Consider the following 19,357-nt stretch of genomic DNA (forward strand, 5'->3'; position numbering starts at 1 on the left):
CAGCCTAAAGTTAAAATTAGTTGAAGTTTGTAATACCAAGAATAAGTTTGGTTGACTCCCAAGTTAAATGGTTTCAATTTCAATTAAAGTGAGTGGAATCGAAACCCGTAATAGATCCGTTATTTGGTTCCACTCATACACCAAACCATCCTTTAGGTTTTGTTTATGGCCGTATATTTTTCATGTATGCGAGATTTTAATTCATTCTCCCAAATGTTTTATCGGTTTAGGTTCAGATAATTGCGATAGCGAATAGAACTGCTCCAGTAAACTCTCCATAACAGTATAGGACGTGTGATTTGGGATGTTGTCTGGTTGAAAATACGTGGCACTACCAAGACCAAACTTTCTGAGCCCTGAAAATTCCTTGGCGGAACCTGCAAATAAACACAGTGCTCTATATTTGTTTTCAAGTAGTTCATTTTTCCCCACACCGATTGCCGGCATGCAGCTCCATACTTTGCACCACTGTCGTGTTTCACGTTTGCAATAAGATTTTTAGGTAGAAGCTGTTCCGTCAGCTTCACCCAAAATTTTTTATTTGTCATTACAATCGAATAACTTTTTTCAATACAACACAATTCTCTTGATTGTCGGTTTACAGTACTTTGCAGTCATTTTTGTTTTCATTTCTTTCCGGGTACGCAGCTTTTCTTCAAAACTGTTGCGGAATGAACAATACCGTAGTGGTCATATTCCAAAGTATTTTGAATTTTGTTATAGATCTTTATATATAAAAAGTGCGTGTCACATTGTTTGTCCGCAATGGTCTCCTAAGCTACAGCACAGAGTACACTGAGTTCAGTTCGACCCAACTTAGAAGATAGGTTAGTAAAAACCAATCATAAATAAAAAATACTGTGAAAGATCTATTAAATGGACGCTCTATTAAGCGGACATCTCCATTATCCAAGCTCATTGTTAATGTTTATTAAGTACAATCTATTAAGCGGACGACTTTATTAACTGGACAGAAAGGCTGGTAACCAAGCATTGAGAAATCAGCCTTAAATTCGTTGTTGTTGTTTTAACGGAATATCTAATCCCCGTTAGGATGGTAAGGGTCACTTGTGTTGTCGTCGACGTCACCTAACGGTAGGCCCAAGAAACGTGCTGTTTCGACGGGGCGAACCAGAGGGAGGAGGGTGTTAGATGAGTAGGGTTCGTTGGGCATGCAAAGAGGTGGTCAGTATCATGCGGAGGCTCGTTGCATGCAGGACATACATTTGGTATGTCAGGGTCTATTCTGGATAAGTAGGAGTTTAACCTGCTACAATATCCAGAACAAAATTGCGCTAGGGTCACTGGCGTTTCTCGCGACAGCTGGAGCTCTTCGTCTGCTATGGGTGGTGATTTCACTCCAATGATTAAATTAAATTCATTTTTTCCAATGAAATTTATTTGTATGAACATATTCAAAACTAATTGGATTCAAGCACAATCCCTTCTTTTTTGTTTTCGCTTTTATTCGTAAATAAAATTTTCACTGTATAGTTTATTATATGAATAATAGTACAAAATGTATACCACGGCAACGCGTGGCCGGATCCCCTAGACCTTTTATAACCTACAACATTGCCATATATCTTCTGTAGACAGAATTCGTAGTTTTCGAGATAAACCATTCCTAACCATTAAAAATTCAGCAAAGACCTTCCCACTTCCAAACCTCAGATCTTCCGTAAATATGTTTCCCTTAATATTTGTTATTTTTCCTTTCGTTTCCGATAAGGTTCTATCTACAATGATTTTTTTTTAATATTTAAAGTCTTCTGCAATAGTCTAATCCATATTTTGGATATTTTCCAGTGTGAACAGTCTAATTGTGAAAAAGCAGGGACAGCATAATAGTTATTGCATAATTTTTGGCTAAACAAAAATCATAATGAAGGAAGACTCGAGTAGAAGAGTACACAAAAGTACAAACGAACATTTTATACTCTTGCAACTTGCAGGAATCAACGCCAGGGAAATACCTTAAGCTGTAAATACAGAACAAATGATCGGAATCTAAGCAATTTTATATATACATATGTACATATACTACTTGTATACTGACAGACACATAAGGTTTGTTAGAAAAACGAAAATTTTGTATGAAAGCAAATATGAAAGTTGTGGTAATCCCGACCAGATTTTATCTATTTTTCCCAATACCACATACTATTAACATGTCACTTACTAAAAAAACTAATCATATAGAGTAAAGTCAGTGAGATGTTCGAAAATCCTGATATTAGTTATATGGGGGGTAAGTCAAATTTTCGCTAAAATTTATCAATTTTTGGCATAAAGATACACTGTTATGAGTACAATACTAGCCTATACGGCTGTGGCCACAATTCCGATATCTTTGGCGCCGCGATTTGAAGGTACCGTTGCAAAGAGGAAGTCCTCCTGATTAATAAATATAGGTACCGCAAACGCTTAGTTTACGAGATATTCGACCTTAAAGTTCAAAAATTCCCAAAATTCGAACATTTCAACAAGCTATTTTATCACATTAAACACACTTTACTCACATTTTTCATTTTAAATTAATTAAATTAAACTATAAACTTTTAAATAAATACACATTTTACACTTTTAACAGTCATTTTACCGAAGAAATCTTTATTTTAAAAATTACATTTTACACTCGTAGTGAACACCATGTGAGTGCTAAAAATTACGACGAAATGGAGCGCTGCCCTAATAAGGAAATTCGCTGAAATGCCTTTTTTCCCAAAAATTTCTCTACCCATTCATGTGGATATGTTCTTTATTTAATTTAATAATCAAATAAGTAATATTATATAATATTATATATATTGTCACCTAATATACAAAAAAAAAACGTATTATCAAAAATAAATGGAAAGCGCTGACAGATATAATAACCAAAATTTAACCATTTTATAACGGAAACTCAAATTTTGTTTCAATATCAGTGCAAGATAACCAAAATATATAACCACTTTATAACGAAACTTAATATATTTTTACTAGTACTACGCGAAAGTACTTCAGTCACATAAATCACATATTACACATATGTATACATATGAAGGAAGATTTTTTTTTATAGTTAATATAGAAAAAAGAATCACGCGAAAACGCACACAAAGAAAAATTGTTAAAAATCCTACATATTTGCTGTTTAAGATGTGGCAAGGCTCGATTTCCTCATAATTGTAAACAATCTAACCTTTTCAACGATGAGTGTGCTAAGTGATTTTTAAATTAATGAATTTAGATAAAATATAGCAAAATAAAAGTGAAATGTGAGCTTATTTTAAAGCTTGGAGTGTGTATTTAAATATACAAAGTAAAAAATGTGAAAAAATTTTGTGAAACATAGAGAAATAACATGTTTTCTTAGTGCAAATTTTTGAACTTTTAATCGTGAATATTTAAAAAAAGAAAAGTTATTTTTATATTATTTTTGGATATTTCTTCTCTGGAGAAGCTCCCCTATCCGCACATACCCCATTTATACGGAAATTCGGTTTTTTTCCCAAAGTAATCGGGATAGTGCCAACACCCCCCTCCCTCTGGTCCGACCCCCTAGCAACAGCACGTTTCTTCGGCCTTCCGTAAGATGACGTCGACGACAACACAAGTGACCCTTACCACCCTAACGGGGATTAGATATTCTGTTAAAACAACAACAGTGGCCAACAGAGGACCCCCACGGTCCCCATGAACTCAAACAGGCAGCATAGCTTGCTCCCACTCTTACTTGTATGGTAACACGTATTATTTGACAACACGAAACACTTATGTGCACGTAGTGAAATTTGTGTGAAAAATTAAGTGCTTATTTCAAGCAAATATATAAATAGTTGAAGTTTACCGTATTATTTATAATAACTATACTTATTTTAATTTTTGAGTACTGGCTTTAATATAAAGAACATTTTAAAAACAACATTTACCTCATTTTTGTTTCCACAGTTTAGATTTTTTCCATAATTAATAAAGTCCTTTTTCGCACCGTTTGATATCTCCGGGTTAGTTTGTCTTAAAACTTTACTCCGATTTCTTATTTGATGACAATTTTTGGATACACTAATATTACTTTCAACATTTGTTACATTTTCCTTATGATCAGTACTTGAACTTCCAATTATCATCGTACTCTTGCCACCTAATGAACTATTTCCCGATATATTAAGGTGATCTGAAATTTCATATGAGTTATTCCAACTTTTAGGTTTTTCTTCGGCGTGAAATTCTCTGAAATGGATCTTATTATTTTCTAAATTAAATAAGATTGACAAAAACAAATACCTCACAGACTTTCTACCACAAAAGCTTATACGGCGCTTTGGTTTAACACGATCAACATCACCGCCCAATCTTTTAATTCCAACTGAATCACCGTGCTTGAGCTAAAACAAATCTTTTCATAGTGCCATTTACATAAAATTAATATTTTAAATCTTTTCTCACTGAGCTTCGCCTTTCTCTTTTCTCCAAATCCATTTTGTCGTTTCGCAAAGATTTTTGATTGAATGTTTTACCAGTAAATAAAAATTTAAATTTCCCGCTGACTTCCCAAAGTGATAGACGTTGAACCAATAGCAAGATACTAACGGGGCATCTCCACAGGCAACAATTTATTGTTACTAACTGTATTCCTGTCTGTATTGCCTGCGGAGACTCCATATTGCTTATGGAATACAATATATGGAATACTAATTAGTATGCCATATATTGAAAGCAATAAACTGTCACTTCAGCAGTTTGACAAATATGTTTTCATTTCTATCAAAATTTCGAAAACGAAACGCATCCCCTTTTCACATACCGACGGCAGTTTCATTTCGGTAATATTAAGTTAAGTAGAGTGATTATTAAGACGATTGTGTGAAATTATAAAAATAAAGTACATTTTCTAAATAATTGAATATATTTTTTCAAAAAATTTATATTTGGTTTAATATTGTTAATTTGCGGAAAAATTATACAAAGTGGATTGCCGATCTTAAATTTAATAAACTTATACAAGCATAAATCAAAATATCACTGCTCACATTAAATTAGTTATTTTAAATAATATATAAAATTTATGCTACAATTACCATAGTCAAAAAATATGAAATCTTTTTTTTTTTCAAGAATTACATTTGTAGAAAAGAGTTTATTTATTTATTTTTTATTTTCCACATAAATTTTTTTTATCTATATAAAAATTTAAACAGCTCAAATCATGCAAAATGGGTTCGGAATGAGCGAAGTCTTAAATTTAATAAACTTATTCAAGCATAAATCAAAATATCATTGCTCATTTTAAATTTATTATTTTAATTGGTATATAAAATTAATGCCAAAATTATTATATAGTAGTTTAAAAATATGAATTTTTATTTTTCCCTGAAATACATTTGTAAAAAAAAGTATCTTTCTCCTTTTTTTCCCACATAAAAGATTTAAACAGTTCAAGAACTGAAAACATGTGCCACATCAGGTTGAACCTACCTTCACGACACCTTTTCGCAAATTATTTTGTTATAATAACAAATGCCCACATACAGATTTGGCAATGGCAATAGCAATAGATTTGACAGTTATTGTCCCATAATTTTTTGCCTGTCCAGATGCCCCGAAAGATAAACTAATGTGCACACTTCCAAAAAAACAACTCGGACCGCATTCAGACGAGGAAACTTTTGATGCTCAGATTCTTCTCGTTTCGCTCGATGTGTTCACAGTGGTGTGACATCCCCTACAAGACGGGTAGCCAGGAATAAGGGGATGTTAAACTTATTCCAGTGTGAGAGCGCCTCAAAATAAGCGTTTTTTATAACATTTTCCATTGTGGCCAGATCAGAAAAAAGCTATTTTTTGGGCATTTTAAATATGTAAAACACCCAATTCGCATTTTCCACACCACCTATGAGGTATGCAAAATGGCGCGTTACCGAAGTTATTTTTGGGTGCTCGGTTCCCCAGTAGGCCTATATCACCCATTAAAAATTTATTTACATAAAAATGAAAAAACATAACGATAACAATTCATATACGAGTATAAAAGTATAAAAAAGTAACAAAAACAATATCACTTGATATCACATAATAATACTATACGAGTATGATACTTAAAACTATAAAAATAAACGTACTATATATACAAATGCCAATATTTAAGCCCCAAATTCTAATTTGTAATTAAAAACTTTCTATTCTTTATCGTTCTAACTTTAGAGTCTCTTAATGCGAATCTGCTTAAAAAATATTATTTTAGTATAAAATATTTAGCTCATTGCAACCACTAAAAAAGGAAGATAAAAATTACAAATGAGAAACACACAAAATTTTATTCTTAAAATTGGGTAGAGATAAATCTTTATTTAAAAATTTAGTCACAAAATAAATTCTAATTCTAATAAATAGAGCAATAACTACCTTTGGGTCACAGTCTTCACAACACAAGAAGGGCCTAATATCTTTTAATTTAGTAAAAAGAATTTCTCCTAATCCTATTTTATGACAATTTCTGTCAAATTCCTCAACAAATTTTGTTTCTAAATTATTAATAAATGCAACAAATTCTTGAGGCGGCTTCACTAAGTTGCATTTATCGATCTGGTTTTGGTGTATGAAGATGAATTCATCAGAAGAATTTCATCTCCTAAATAAGGTAATGGCAGGAGGCATGTGCATTTTAAAATTTTCAAATAAAGGTAGCCGCAAAAATAATTAAAAGCATTTTCCTTTAAAAAGTTAATTTCTAAACTACTATCTAAAGTAATGGATCTAACAATGGAGTGTTCGGGCCGTGGTAAACCCTGGAAATCCTGCCAAGAAAGGTCACTTAAAACGGAATCATTGCACACATTAAGAAGAACATTATGGCTATGTTCTGAAATAACTGTGGCTTCGGGTTCTAAAGGCAGCTCACAGTTACTTTTTGTTACGATATTTACGTAACGTAAACCCCACGACTTCCTAAATAAAGTAGAGAACATGAAAGGTGTAACTCTTGTACCTCCTCTGCTTCAAATCTGACCAAAAAATGCTCTAAGCTGTCCTGACATAGTCATCTTGTCTTTAGGTAAGGAAATCCTGAGTGTAACAGCAATCGGCACAATCGTCTTAAACTACTAATATTAATTAACCACCCCTTAATAAAATTGAAATTATTTGTTGTGTTGTTTCCTAACTCATCTACGACCCGAATTGTTTTTAAAACTTTTTCTGCCTCATCTGAAAACTGGTTTTGCTCCGGGGAACTTATAAAAACTTTTTTAGTGGATACAATGGGCTCAGTGAAACTACTATTAAAGATATCGAATAATTTATTAAAAAAAGAAACGAAATCCGCGGTATTAATAAAACTCATACTATTTGAGCTTAAGGCTCCCGAGCTGTAAAGAGAAAGCATACCTGAAGCGACCGTATTACTTAACACTTGAGACGCGAATTTAACTTTCATTTTTTGAAATGTATTGGGGTATATATGAGCATCGGTTAATTTATGCGCACACCGATAACTCGACTTAGAGTCCTGTTTATAAAAATGGACTATATCTGACCAACATACGCGACTATTTTTAAAATCGACTTTATTTTTCAAATTTTGTAAGCAGTTTCGACTACATTTTAATAAATGGGGGCTATCGTAAAAAAAACATATTTCCTTACCATTAACATTGAAAAAAGTCCGTGACATTGAAACACCTAGCAAATTGGCTAAATTTTGAAAATTGGTACCCTGGTCACAAACAAAATGGCAAGGAACTAGCCCTATATTTTGAAGTTGGGTAATGGCTTCAAGAATATATTTCTTGAGGACATCCCCTTTACATGAGCCTCTAATAAAGAAATAAGCTAACGGGTGGGACCAAGGTTCCCCACCTATACCTTGCACCATTATGGTCATTGCAGTTGTGGCTATTCTAGATGTGCGATTTTCATCGCCATAATCTTCCAGACCTATCACCCTATCAAATTTCCTATCATACTGCAGATGACATTTCAGTGACATTTCATCACAAGAAACTGATATGAACTTTTGTTCGAAAGAAAATCCCTTACTCCTAATTTGTAAAGACTTTATACTGCTTTGGGTGCAACCTGGGAAACGAGGCCAATCTGCGACAAAATTATGTAACGTAATTTCCGAGGGAAAACTAAGTTGGTGCTTTAGGTAGCGGTAAGCGATTGGCGACAAAAAAAATACACCCAAAGCTAAAGTTTTAAGAAAACTATCATATCGCCGACCTTGACTTTGGCGATTACTATTAACAAAACTACTTCTAATACAAGCACCTAACTGAGGAGGAACTTTGCTGCAAACTATCTCAAGAGGATCTGACTTTTCCCTAAATGAACTACTTCTTAACATTTCCCTACATCTTTCTAATTCAGTTGCCATTTGGACCAACTGAGCTTTTAAACTCCTATTCTCCTGTTCTTTTTCATCTAATTTTATTTTTAAAATCCTATTCTCTTCCCTCAATTTTTTTTTCCTATCTGTCCCTGCTGTCAGACCCCTACATGTTTGCGCGGCTTTTTCATTACTATTTAGTAGTTCGTCCTCAAGAAGTGGCAGAGGCTCTAAAATATTCCCGCGGTCTTCCCTTTCTAAAAGAGGAAGCAGCTGCCTCGATGCACCGTTTGCATTTGAGGCAGATTCTTCCATTTGGGGAAAAAAATCTTCAACGCCCATTTCAATAGGGTTTTCAAAAAAAGAATTTGGGGCGTTAAACATTGGCTCAATAATTAAATTTATATCCGGAACGGCTCTCGGACGCAATTTTTTTGCGTTACGCATTTCTTCAGAAAAATGCCGCTCACACGCAAAAATATGTTTAGGTGTTTTTTCATTTTGATCTTCAAAAACACCTAAACGTTTGAGCCAACATTTACGCCTATTAAAAGAAAATACGAAATGTTATATGTAATCATAAAATGTGTATAATAATAATAATAGTGTAAAAAGTGCATATTTAATGAATATTTTAAAGTACGATTTTTTTTTATAAATATCATAAATATTCAAAGATAAATCGTTACTTTAAAATAATTTATTTAGTTAATTAACGGTAATGGAAACAAATTGACAATTAAGCTCTTAATACGTAGAGCGCGACAGACTGCAAGCGACATTTGTCAAATATTAAAATACACACGTTCTTAAAGACATAGTTATTGAGGCAGCTGCACGACTACATAACTGTGTCCATAAGAACGTGTGCATTTTAATATTTGACAGATGTCGCTTGCAGTCTGTCGCGATCTACTTGTTCAGCATATCACACTTAAAAATACCCGGAATTTCAATTTCATTATCCAATCTATTTTACTTGCACAATTGAAACACTTATTTCATGGAAAGTAAAAGTCACAAACACTTTTTGCACTATTTAGCGTTTTTTACTCACCGTTCGAGATCCGTTCCACTGTTCGGAAAACTGAATATTCTCCCTCCCTCGCTGCAGCCAGCAACACATTTCCTCCAACTGCTGGTTGTTTTCGGCATTTTATCTGTAAAATAAAATAAAATAAAAAAGTATTAAATAAATGCAAATTTATTTAATAAAAGTTAAAATATACTCACATCTTCCAAATTATGTGCTGTTTTGCTTTCGCTATTCTTCGAACTAATGGCCGTTACAAATGGAGACAAAAAAATGAAAAATGTCTCCATTCGAATATTAATTTGGCGGGATTTCAATCTGGCCATCGCTCGTTTCCAATTGCTAAACGTCAAAACCTCCTGAACTCGATGAACTGTCAAAGTTTAGGTGGTTTTGACGTTTAGCAATTGCTCTTTCACTTCCAGTGAGAGAGCAGTTAAAGATCTCTTTATCTCTGCGGGTAGCTGTTAGCAAACGTGTAAGCGACTTGTTATTGTTCACTTTTACATACGTTAAAATATTTGTTACTTTTGTTCAGAGAGTGGCAAAAAAGTAACACATAGCTATTTAATGTTCAATGGTTATCCCGCTCTAACCAATAGCAAATATCGCATGCTGCCTTGTTTTAACAGAATTCACACATATGTTAGCAAATCTCTCCACAGTATGTTACGGGTAACAAATTCTTTTGTTAGCGCATAGCTTACCTATGTGTTATGGATAACAAAAAGTATTTGTTACCCGAATTTCTGTTAGTGTTTTGATTGTGGTTAACAGTTTGTTACCTATAACATATAAACATGTTAGTAGGAATAAGCAGTAACAAGATTATTTGTTACTTCTAGAAAACACAATTCTTTTAAATGAAATTCAGTTTTTTTTAATTATTTCGCTTTATTTAATAATAGCATCAAAATAATCAAATATTTACTTAAAATAATAGCGAGCTCCACGTAATGCTCGTCCTCCACCGGTGATGCGGCTAATTGCATGATGCGTCTTTGTTATACGCATCCAGATGCTCCAAATGATTTCTGTAATATTAAAAGTTTTAATTACACACACGACATTCAATTCACAATGCTTACCTTTTTCTCGTTGTTAAGCTTTTTCGTTTACTCTATATAAAAAAAATTAGAGCGTTTTCGTTTTCTTCTTCTTGAAAAATTGGGCATTCGTCTCTATATTCTAGCAAGTTAATATTAAAATATGTTTAGAATGTCGATAGTTTCTCTCTATCTTACTTACGTATTCTCCCATTCATTTGAAAATTCCAGAAAATGTAACAGTGTTAGTGAACAGCTGAAAGTGTTTCAATGTGTTTGTGCAATCTGTTACCTTCGTCTTGCACGGTCCTGTGTCGGATAATTTTCTGCAGTTAAAAAAGTTATGTACGGATAGAGAAAATTCTCTAGAGTTCAAAAATTCAACGGGTACATTTTAGAATAGCATCCCCCGATTTCGGGTTAAAATTCGGATAAATTTCTGCAGTTAAAATAGGTATGTACGGATAGAGTTAAACAATTTAACGGTAAATTTTAGAATATAAATAAATCACCCGATTTCGGGGTTAAAATGGGTATGTAGGGATGGAGGAAGTAATACAGATCAAGAAAAAATATATATATATATATATATATATATATATATGGTTTTTGAGATATTTTCATTTAAAGTTCAAAAATTCAATTATTTAAAACTCGTGTTTCTCCGATTTATGATTAATTTTATACTTAAATTTTTAACTTTTATATCCACTAACAGTTCACTTATTCGTTTCTAACTATTTAAAAATATAACATATATATATAAATAACTTTAATTCCATATTAAACTTTAGTTGAAATCCAATTATTCATACAATTAGAAAATGGATTCGGTCAATTTATTGCAAATGACCATTGTGCATGGCTGATGTGAATCGGCGCACCTTCTGCATTAAAAAACTGTAACAATCTTTTATAGTTTAAACAGAAATTATAAAATCTATTTAAAATTTACCTTCCTCAACAGTTTTACTTCAAAATATGTATTTAAGTAAAATAACAGCTAGCACAGGGTTGCAATTATTTTTTTATGTGTCATTGCACGAAAATAAACATGGGTTTCATTCATATTTAAATTTCATTGAAATCTATTTAATCTTACAATGGATGCAAACATGGAAAAGCACGCTTCCGATTGCTTTGGCGGTCGAGTAAAAGACACGAATTTCCATATAAATGCAGAATGTACGGTTAGGGGAGCTTCTCCAGAGGAGGAATATGGAAAAAAAAGTTGATAGCACTTAAATTTTTAAAATATTCCCGATTAAAAATTCCAACTTTTGTGTTAATAACACTTAGTATTTCACAATGTTTCGCTAATTTTTTTCACATTTTTCACTTTGTATATTTAAATATACAGTCCAAGCTTTAAAATAAGTTCATAGTTCACTTTTATTTAGTTATAGTTTAGCTATATTTATTAATTTAAAAATCAATTAGCACACTCATTGTTGAAAAGGTTAGATTGTTTAGAGTCATGAAGAAAACAAGTGTTTCTACATCTTAAACACCAAAATGTAGGATTTTCAACGATTTTTCTTTGTTTGTATTCCCGGGTGATTATTTTTTCTATACTAACTATAATAAGAAATACTTTCCGACATTTTTCAAGCTATAATTGAGTTGTGAACACTTTCTTTATACACATGTATGTATGCATATGTATAATATGTGATATATATTTAATATACACAAATAAATAAAACTATATGAAAATATTATAAAATTTATATCATATCGAGGTGACTGCGGCCTTCGGCCACGCTTAACCCTGGTCGAGGCAATACCCTGGGTGACTGAATTACTTTCGTGTAGTACTCCTTTAAAACTCTAAGTATTTTATTACGTTATATTATTATTTAATATTACTTAGTTGTTTATTAAATTTAAATAAGCAAATATTCATATGCATAGAAAGATTGTTTATAATCATTTTAATTTGAAATATAATTTATAGACACTTGTTTTCATTAGAACTAAGATTGCTAAATAAAGAAAGAAATTATAGCGAAAAAGAGAAATTTCAGCGAGTTGCTCATACATATTTGCCTAAGTGTGTTAAATGTAGTGAAATTGCTTGTTGAAATGTTCGGATTTTGGGAATTTTTAAACTTCGAAGTTAAGTCGAATATCTCGTAAACTAATCGTTTGAGATACCTATAACGATATATATATTTTAATCGGAATTGTGCCATGGAAAAATAAGTGCCACCATAATTTGTAGACGAATTAAAAATAAATAATAAAAAGATTATAACGTAAAAACAAAATTCATTATTATCCGATGAGAAACGTAAAATATTTCATAATTTCCTTTATCTTGATTAATTCCGATGTTCGATTAGCCAAAATCAATTTTTTAAAGCGAGGCCGAGGGTCCCTAATGTAGAGATAAATTTAACGTCTAAAATAATAATGTGTTATTTATATCCTTCTATTGGGGTGTTATTTGTTTTCTTTATTTCTTTTGCACAATATTAGATATAGTAACACTGATTATTCGTTAGCATGCATTCTCCTAGAAGACGGGTAAGATGTAGTTAAGAAACTGGTCATCGATAGGTTATCAGTAATTATTGCCTTTGTTGTTAGGTTATTTTTGTTGTTCTTCTTCTTCTTTACTGGCGTAGACACCGCTTACGCGATTTTAGCCGAGTTAACAACAGCGCTCCTGTCGTTTCTTCTTTTCACTACGTGGCACCAATTGGAGATTCCAAGCGAAGCCAGGTCCTTCTCCACCTGATCCAATGGAGTGGGGGTTTTTACTCTTTATATGCTTAACCGGGCAGGTACTGCGTCGAATACTTTCAGAGCTGGAGTGTTATCGTCCATTCGGACAACATGACCTCGCTAGCGTAGCTGTTGTCTTTTAATTCGCTGAACTAAGTCAATGTCGTCGTATATCTCATACAGCTCATCGTTCCATCGAATGCGATATTCTTTCGCAGAGCTTTTCTGTCGTAAACTCGCAACGTCGACTCATCAGATGTTGTCAGGACGGGAATTATGAGTGACTTATACAGTTTGGTTTTTATTCGTTGAGAGAGGACTTTACTTCTCGTTTGGCTACTCAGTCCGAAGTAGCACCTGTTGGCAAGAGATATCCTCTGTTGGATATCCAGGCTGTCATTATTGGTAGTGTTTACACTGGTTGCAAGATAGACGGAATTATATACGACTTCAAAGTTGTGACCATCAACAGTGGTGAGAGGCAAGCCGCGAGTGCGACGACTGTTTTTTGATGACAAGAGATATTTCGTCTTGCCTCGTTCACTGCCAGACCCATTTGCTTTGTTTCCTTGTCTAGTCTGGAGTAAGCTGAACTAGGGTGATATCAATATCATCGGCATACACTAGCAGCTGTACACTCCTATAAAAGATTGTAACTGATTAAGTTAAGATTAAGTTCTGCAGCTCGAATTATTTTCTCCAGAAACAGATTGAAGAAGTCGCACGATAGGGAGTCGCCTTGTCTGAAACCTCGTTTAGTATCGAACGGCTCGGAGACTGCTCAGCCTGCAATCCATCGGCCCCCCCGCTTTGTTGTTCTTCAGACGGGTAATTGCTGTTCGAACTTCTTCATGGTCGGGTAATGAAACGTCTGCTCCATCGTCATCGATTGAGGAATTGGGTTCGCCTTCTCCTGGCGTTATACTTGCACTGCCATTCAGCAGGCGGGAGAAGTTCTCCCTCCATACCTTTAGTAGGCTTTGGGCATCGGTCACTAGATCACCTTTGGGGATTCTGCAAGAGTATGCTCTGGTCTTGAAACCTTCTGTTCGCCGCCGTATTTTTCATAGAAGTCGGCCAGCTTGTCAAACTCTTCATACTCATGCATTTCGGCCTCTTTCTTTTTCTATCTGAATATGCGTCTCGATTTCCTCTTTAACTCTCGGTATCTATCCCATCCCGCACGTGTTGTGGTCGATCGTAACGTTGCGAGGTAGGCAGGCTGTTTTCTCTCCGCTGCGACACGACACCAGCCAGCTGTTCTTTTCATTTTCCGAAAACCAATGTTTACGTATGCAGCTGTACGTAGGGAGTTTGACTCGCTCCTTACGGGAATATCAAACAGCTAAACAGCGGCACATTCCTAATTAAGGGACCGGGTATTCCAGGTGCATGCCCTCAAATCATAATCCTCGTTTGCTGTGGTCATCAAAAGGGGGTCTCTTATCCGAGGCTGTTTACCAATTTTCATTGGGTATCTTTTTTACGTGGCGCATAACCCTGTGTAGGGAATGTTTCGCCTTCTCAATTTAGCTCGCTTTCAAACGGATGTGCATAGACTACCCAGAGGATACTTGGTCAAAAACCGGAAGCCGGCTTCAGCCATATGTAAAAGAATATTGTTATGGTCACCCATGAGTTACAGAAAACTGGTCCAAAGGTCATTGTTTGGTTATTCATTGGTCACTGGAAACTGGTGCAATGGCCATCGCGACACTTGCTATGGGTCATTTGTTTCGTTATTCATTGGTTAACACTGCTTATCGTAACAGTCATCTTTCTTATAAATAAAACAATTGAAATTTTTATTTTACTTCATTTTATTAAATTCTTTGAAAATTTATGGAAGTTTACAAGTTTTCATTCCTTTTTTTTCAAATTTCTAATAACTATTTAGGATAAGCTTTTAAATATTACAATTTATATCTTATTACAAACAGAATTTTCTTTTAAACTGAAATTTTGTTGGAACATTTATGTATGGTATTTACTATATTGACATTATTTTTTTGATAGAAAAATTATACTTCGTATAATTTACAATACTAACTACATTAATTCACTAATTCTTAATTTTTACGAATGTAAGCTAAATAAACAATAACATTTTAAATTACTTAATTTAAAACAATTACTATTTAGTAATTTAAATCTAATAAAATTAGTTATTGGGTCCGACTTGAGATTTTTCCTCCGAAATTTGCAAATATATAAAATAAATAGAAATAATTAAACTATTTTTTGTTTGTATTTGTTAATGCATCTACATTCAATTTTAAAAATAAATACTATAATTACTAATACTTACTATTAGATACACTCCAACTCTCACAAACGCAAGTAAGATATGCAAATTTCTTCACCAACTTGTATAGGTGCTACCGCTTTCAACATAACTATGACGTTTGAATAAGTAAATGTCGAATGAGCGTTCGGTACACAACTATGGTTTATCTTGTTTTGAAGTAGATAAAGTCCAGTACCCTCAATGTTGAGAAATTCGCCCGCGACTTTAAATAATACTTACGTATACGTGTGAAATAAAAAAACGTAATTTAAATATTAACTAATTTAAAATTGTTTTTAACTTTAAATTGTTAACTTACATTCTCCCACTTTATTGTAAATTTCATCAAGTTTTGTCTTATCACCTTCAGGCATTGGTAAATGGCTCACTTTTTACACCCATTCCGTTAACGTACTCGCGGCAATGTCCTGTGGTCGAATCGTTACATCCGTGAACTTATCACTCGTCACGTAAAAGCCTGTATTTCGTATTATGACATACGTGTTCGTAACGCTTCTATCGTAGTCTGGCATGATGACATACGGGAACGAGTATATAAACGTATCCGTTCGTTCGAATCGTCGTTCGAACGCAAATTACCAATCGTAATAGACAAATTTATAGAAACGTGAGCGAATTTTTTTAAATTTTATGTTTTTTTTTAATTTTTAGTAATAAAGAACATAAATAAGAAACCAATGAATGGAATATCTCATTAAGAATTTAAAAAAATTATTTATATTAACAAAATTTTTGTATTTTAGTTGACAATAAAAAATAAAAATATTTACACGGGTAAAGACATAGACAATTTCAACTTCAATTTATTAAAGAGTACTTTATTTGATCTCTTATTGATTGGCCGATTGCGGTGAGGCGGTTCGCTGCCTCGGTGTCGATATCCATTGTTTGATCAGAATCGCAATTCGGAGGATCATAATTTATTTTAAATTCCGATGGTTCGTTTGACGATACATCTTGCCTTGGAATGAATTTCATTGAACATAGCTTCACTTGCACCATCCGAAGCGTTTCTGTAAGGAGTTATGCACCATGGTTCCAATAGGTAGCCAGAATCCCCTGTTAAAATATAAATTAAATCAATGTGGTCAAACGAACAAAAAGAAAATATACCTAAAAGCCATGAATTTTCATTCCTGTTGTGCTGAAATCGTTCTTCCTAAACTCTTCTCTGGTCCGAGTGTTTCCAAACAAATGAGTCGTGGGCTGCACCACCGTATTGACAATTAATAGCCAAAATTTTGTAGGTGTGATCACATATCTGACAATACAAAATTTTACAAATATACATATGTACATGTATATTCAAGAAATATATTATAATAGTAACTTACTATCATAGCTTTGATACTATGGTAGCCTTTTCTATTGAAGTACATGTGCTCGTTTACTGTGAGTTTTGAAAGCCGATGTGGGTACCATCAACGCACCCAATAACTAAAAATTCTTTATATTTAGTAATATTACTATTTTAGTAAAGTGTATATTTGCCTCCAGGAATTTTATATTGCTGCACAAACTACTCTTTACACGTAAGGGAATCCTCTGGTAAAAACCGTATAAACTGTGAGCACAACTTCGTTTCCATTTCTTTAAGCGCATGGGATGTCAGCTTCGAAACAGTGCTTTGACAAATCCCAATCAAATAGTCTCTGCCTACACTGTGCTGGTATCCACCGGTAGCCAAATGTGAGAGCGTGGTTGCCAATTGTAGCACTGGAGGCACTGCTCTGACGTCAGATTGCGTTAAACATATATTATTTAGGACATATTCAAAAGTCTCTTTAGTTAGACGAAATCGTTTTAAAAATCTGCAAAGCAAACTTCGTTAATGAGGTTTCATCATTTATTTTTTATATACCTACGCTGTATTCGGCAGTGCCAAAGGATTGCTCAGATCTCTTAGTTGTCTCCGCACTATTTTTTCATCCCCATCACTTTCACTAGAGCTCAAATAAAAAAACAAACTCGGATCCATCTTGATATTAAGCCATTGATATCTAAACTAACAAATTTATTGAATATTTTGTAACAGTTTTGACAGTTCCACATCTATTGTGACCTAAAAATACGATCCAAAGCAATGTGGAATTTAAAAACTGTTGTGAATTGAAAACACATTACGATCCGTTTGCTATCGTATGTCATAATGCCAATCGCCTCAAACGATTGACGCACGGATGTTACGATTCGACCCCTGACTATGTGCGCTATTCATACCTATTAATGTCTTTAAAGCCTCCGCGATGATGAACTAAAGACTAAAGCTCCAGTTATGCATGCTTGACTTGACCTAGCTAGACTTGAGAACTGTCACATAAAAGATCTGTTTAATGAGCCTTGCATGTATTTGATTACCGAACGCTTGACTTGAATTGAAAATCTGTTGAATTTAGAATTTCATGTTACGTTGACATTTCAGAGAGTGGCATCTTTGCTCTCTCCCTTTATTTTGACATTTCAGAGAGTGTCAGCTCGGTTCTTTCCCTCGCTTTTTTACATAGCACGCTTCATTTCATTTTAATCGTCTCTTTTAATTTTCTAAATTTAATTTGCCAGAAATAAATAATCGAAATAATCACAATGAATGATGAAAAATTAATAGAAGAAGTGCGTGCGCGTGAAATTTTTGTATAACAAGGCCTGCGTAGGCTACCGGGTGCCGAGCAAGAAGAAGGCTGCGTGGGTAAGCGTGGCAAAGGAGCTAGGTGCTACTGGTAATTAATTGTTATTATTATTTATTAGATTTTAATATATTTTGTATATATGTATATATATAGATAGAATTTAATAGTTTATCTTGGGTATATTTTACAGATGAGCAATGTTCGAAGAGGTGGCTGACTCTAAGGGAGAGATTCAGTAGGGACGTAAGGAAAATGGAGTCACCATCAGGAAGTGGGGCGAGTAACACCGAAACCTGGCCATTGTTCGATAATATGAGCTTTTTAAAACTATATATACAGCCCAGACAGTAAGTTAATCTTTTTTTTAATATTTTATACGTATTAAATATTTATTTCCGTTTTACAGAAATCGCTGCACCACAAACATTTTAGAAGATATGTATTCGCAGGAGCTGTTGGAGCCATTTAGTTTTGAAAGTTCTCCGACTATTTTATCGTCACCTTCGGAGTTGTCGTCTTCAACTCCGATCCGGAAAAGAGTCAAGAAAACAAACAGCGATGACGACAGCTGTTTCAAAGAAGCGTGCGAGCTATACAAAAGCATGTGTGCAGAGAGGAGCAATTGCAGCGAGGCGGTGAGGTCGTTTGGTGTTATGTTGACCTCTATCATGAACGGTATGAGCGAGGTAAAGCAAATGAAAGCAATACAAGTTTTAACAAATTCGTTATTTGCTATTAAATCGGAACCCGAATAATTTTTTTTTTATTTTAAAATCATTTGTTTGTTGTTTTATACATATATTGAATTAATATGTAAAAATGTTTAAAACGCTTGTTACCTAGACATAAGAAACAACAATGTATCTCATTTTTCAAAAATAGTTTTAAAATTTTCAAAACATTAATTTTTTTTTAAATAGTTTTAAAAATGTTCAAAAGGGTTTTAAGAATGTTTTTGAAAAAATAAAATAATTTGTTTTTATAACTCTTTAATTTTGTATGTCTTTTATTTATTGTGTGCTATGTGGTTATGTTGGTAGTGATTAATGATTGGAAGGTTGTTGTCATTGTGTAGTTGCAAAAAACATTCACCAAATATTTTTAAAGAATGATAGCGTTTTGATAGGGAAAACTTATCCTATTTTGCCTAAAGTATGTACTTGTGATTATACGGCCTATGCCTTATTTACTAATTACATACCGTCATAATCATGATTTATTGTCGGTAAATAAAATATATATGTTTTCGTTAGAAGCATTACTTTACAGAATTCATTTGCCATATGCCTGTGTAATCTT

At 33.5% G+C, this 19,357-nt stretch overlaps 2 protein-coding genes across 6 annotated transcripts in view; one reads left to right on the forward strand and one right to left on the reverse strand.

Moving 5' to 3' along the window:
• The window catches only part of LOC120780268, a 59,191-nt gene extending 54,632 nt beyond the window's left edge, over positions 1-4,559 (reverse strand). For all 3 annotated transcript variants that reach the window (XM_040112532.1, XM_040112534.1, XM_040112533.1), the window contains exons 1-3: positions 4,435-4,559; positions 4,273-4,373; positions 3,918-4,218 (exon numbers count right to left, since the gene is read on the reverse strand). In XM_040112532.1, coding sequence (XP_039968466.1) covers positions 3,918-4,218; positions 4,273-4,373; positions 4,435-4,467 — 435 coding nt within the window. In that variant the 5' untranslated portion in view covers positions 4,468-4,559. The remainder of the gene's footprint in view (positions 1-3,917; positions 4,219-4,272; positions 4,374-4,434) is intronic.
• A 6,222-nt stretch (positions 4,560-10,781) lies between these two features.
• LOC120780572 lies at positions 10,782-18,853 on the forward strand. 3 transcript variants are annotated; one of them, XM_040112835.1, is made up of 3 exons: positions 10,782-10,847; positions 18,249-18,405; positions 18,465-18,853. In XM_040112835.1, the coding sequence occupies exons 2-3, from the start codon at positions 18,311-18,313 to the stop codon at positions 18,811-18,813; spliced, it is 444 nt and encodes a 147-aa protein (XP_039968769.1). In that variant the 5' UTR covers positions 10,782-10,847; positions 18,249-18,310; the 3' UTR covers positions 18,814-18,853. The 3 variants fall into 3 exon arrangements, with proteins under 3 accessions (XP_039968769.1, XP_039968767.1, XP_039968768.1); XM_040112833.1 differs by lacking the exon at positions 10,782-10,847 and adding an exon at positions 18,071-18,148; XM_040112834.1 differs by lacking the exon at positions 10,782-10,847 and adding an exon at positions 18,073-18,148 and having other exon boundaries at positions 18,226-18,405.
• The last annotated feature ends 504 nt before the right edge of the window (positions 18,854-19,357 follow it).

Source organism: Bactrocera tryoni, unplaced genomic scaffold (genome assembly GCF_016617805.1).
Source record: "Bactrocera tryoni isolate S06 unplaced genomic scaffold, CSIRO_BtryS06_freeze2 scaffold_25, whole genome shotgun sequence".
In the NCBI taxonomy this organism is placed as follows: Eukaryota; Metazoa; Arthropoda; class Insecta; order Diptera; family Tephritidae; genus Bactrocera; species Bactrocera tryoni.

Coding starts and splice junctions, on each gene's coding strand:
- LOC120780572 (XM_040112835.1), top strand. CDS start 18,311: ATGGAGTCACCATCAGGAAGTGGGGCGAGTAACACCGAAACCTGGCCA. Junction 18,406..18,464: donor CTATATATACAGCCCAGACA/GTAAGTTAATCT, acceptor TCCGTTTTACAG/AAATCGCTGCACCACAAACA.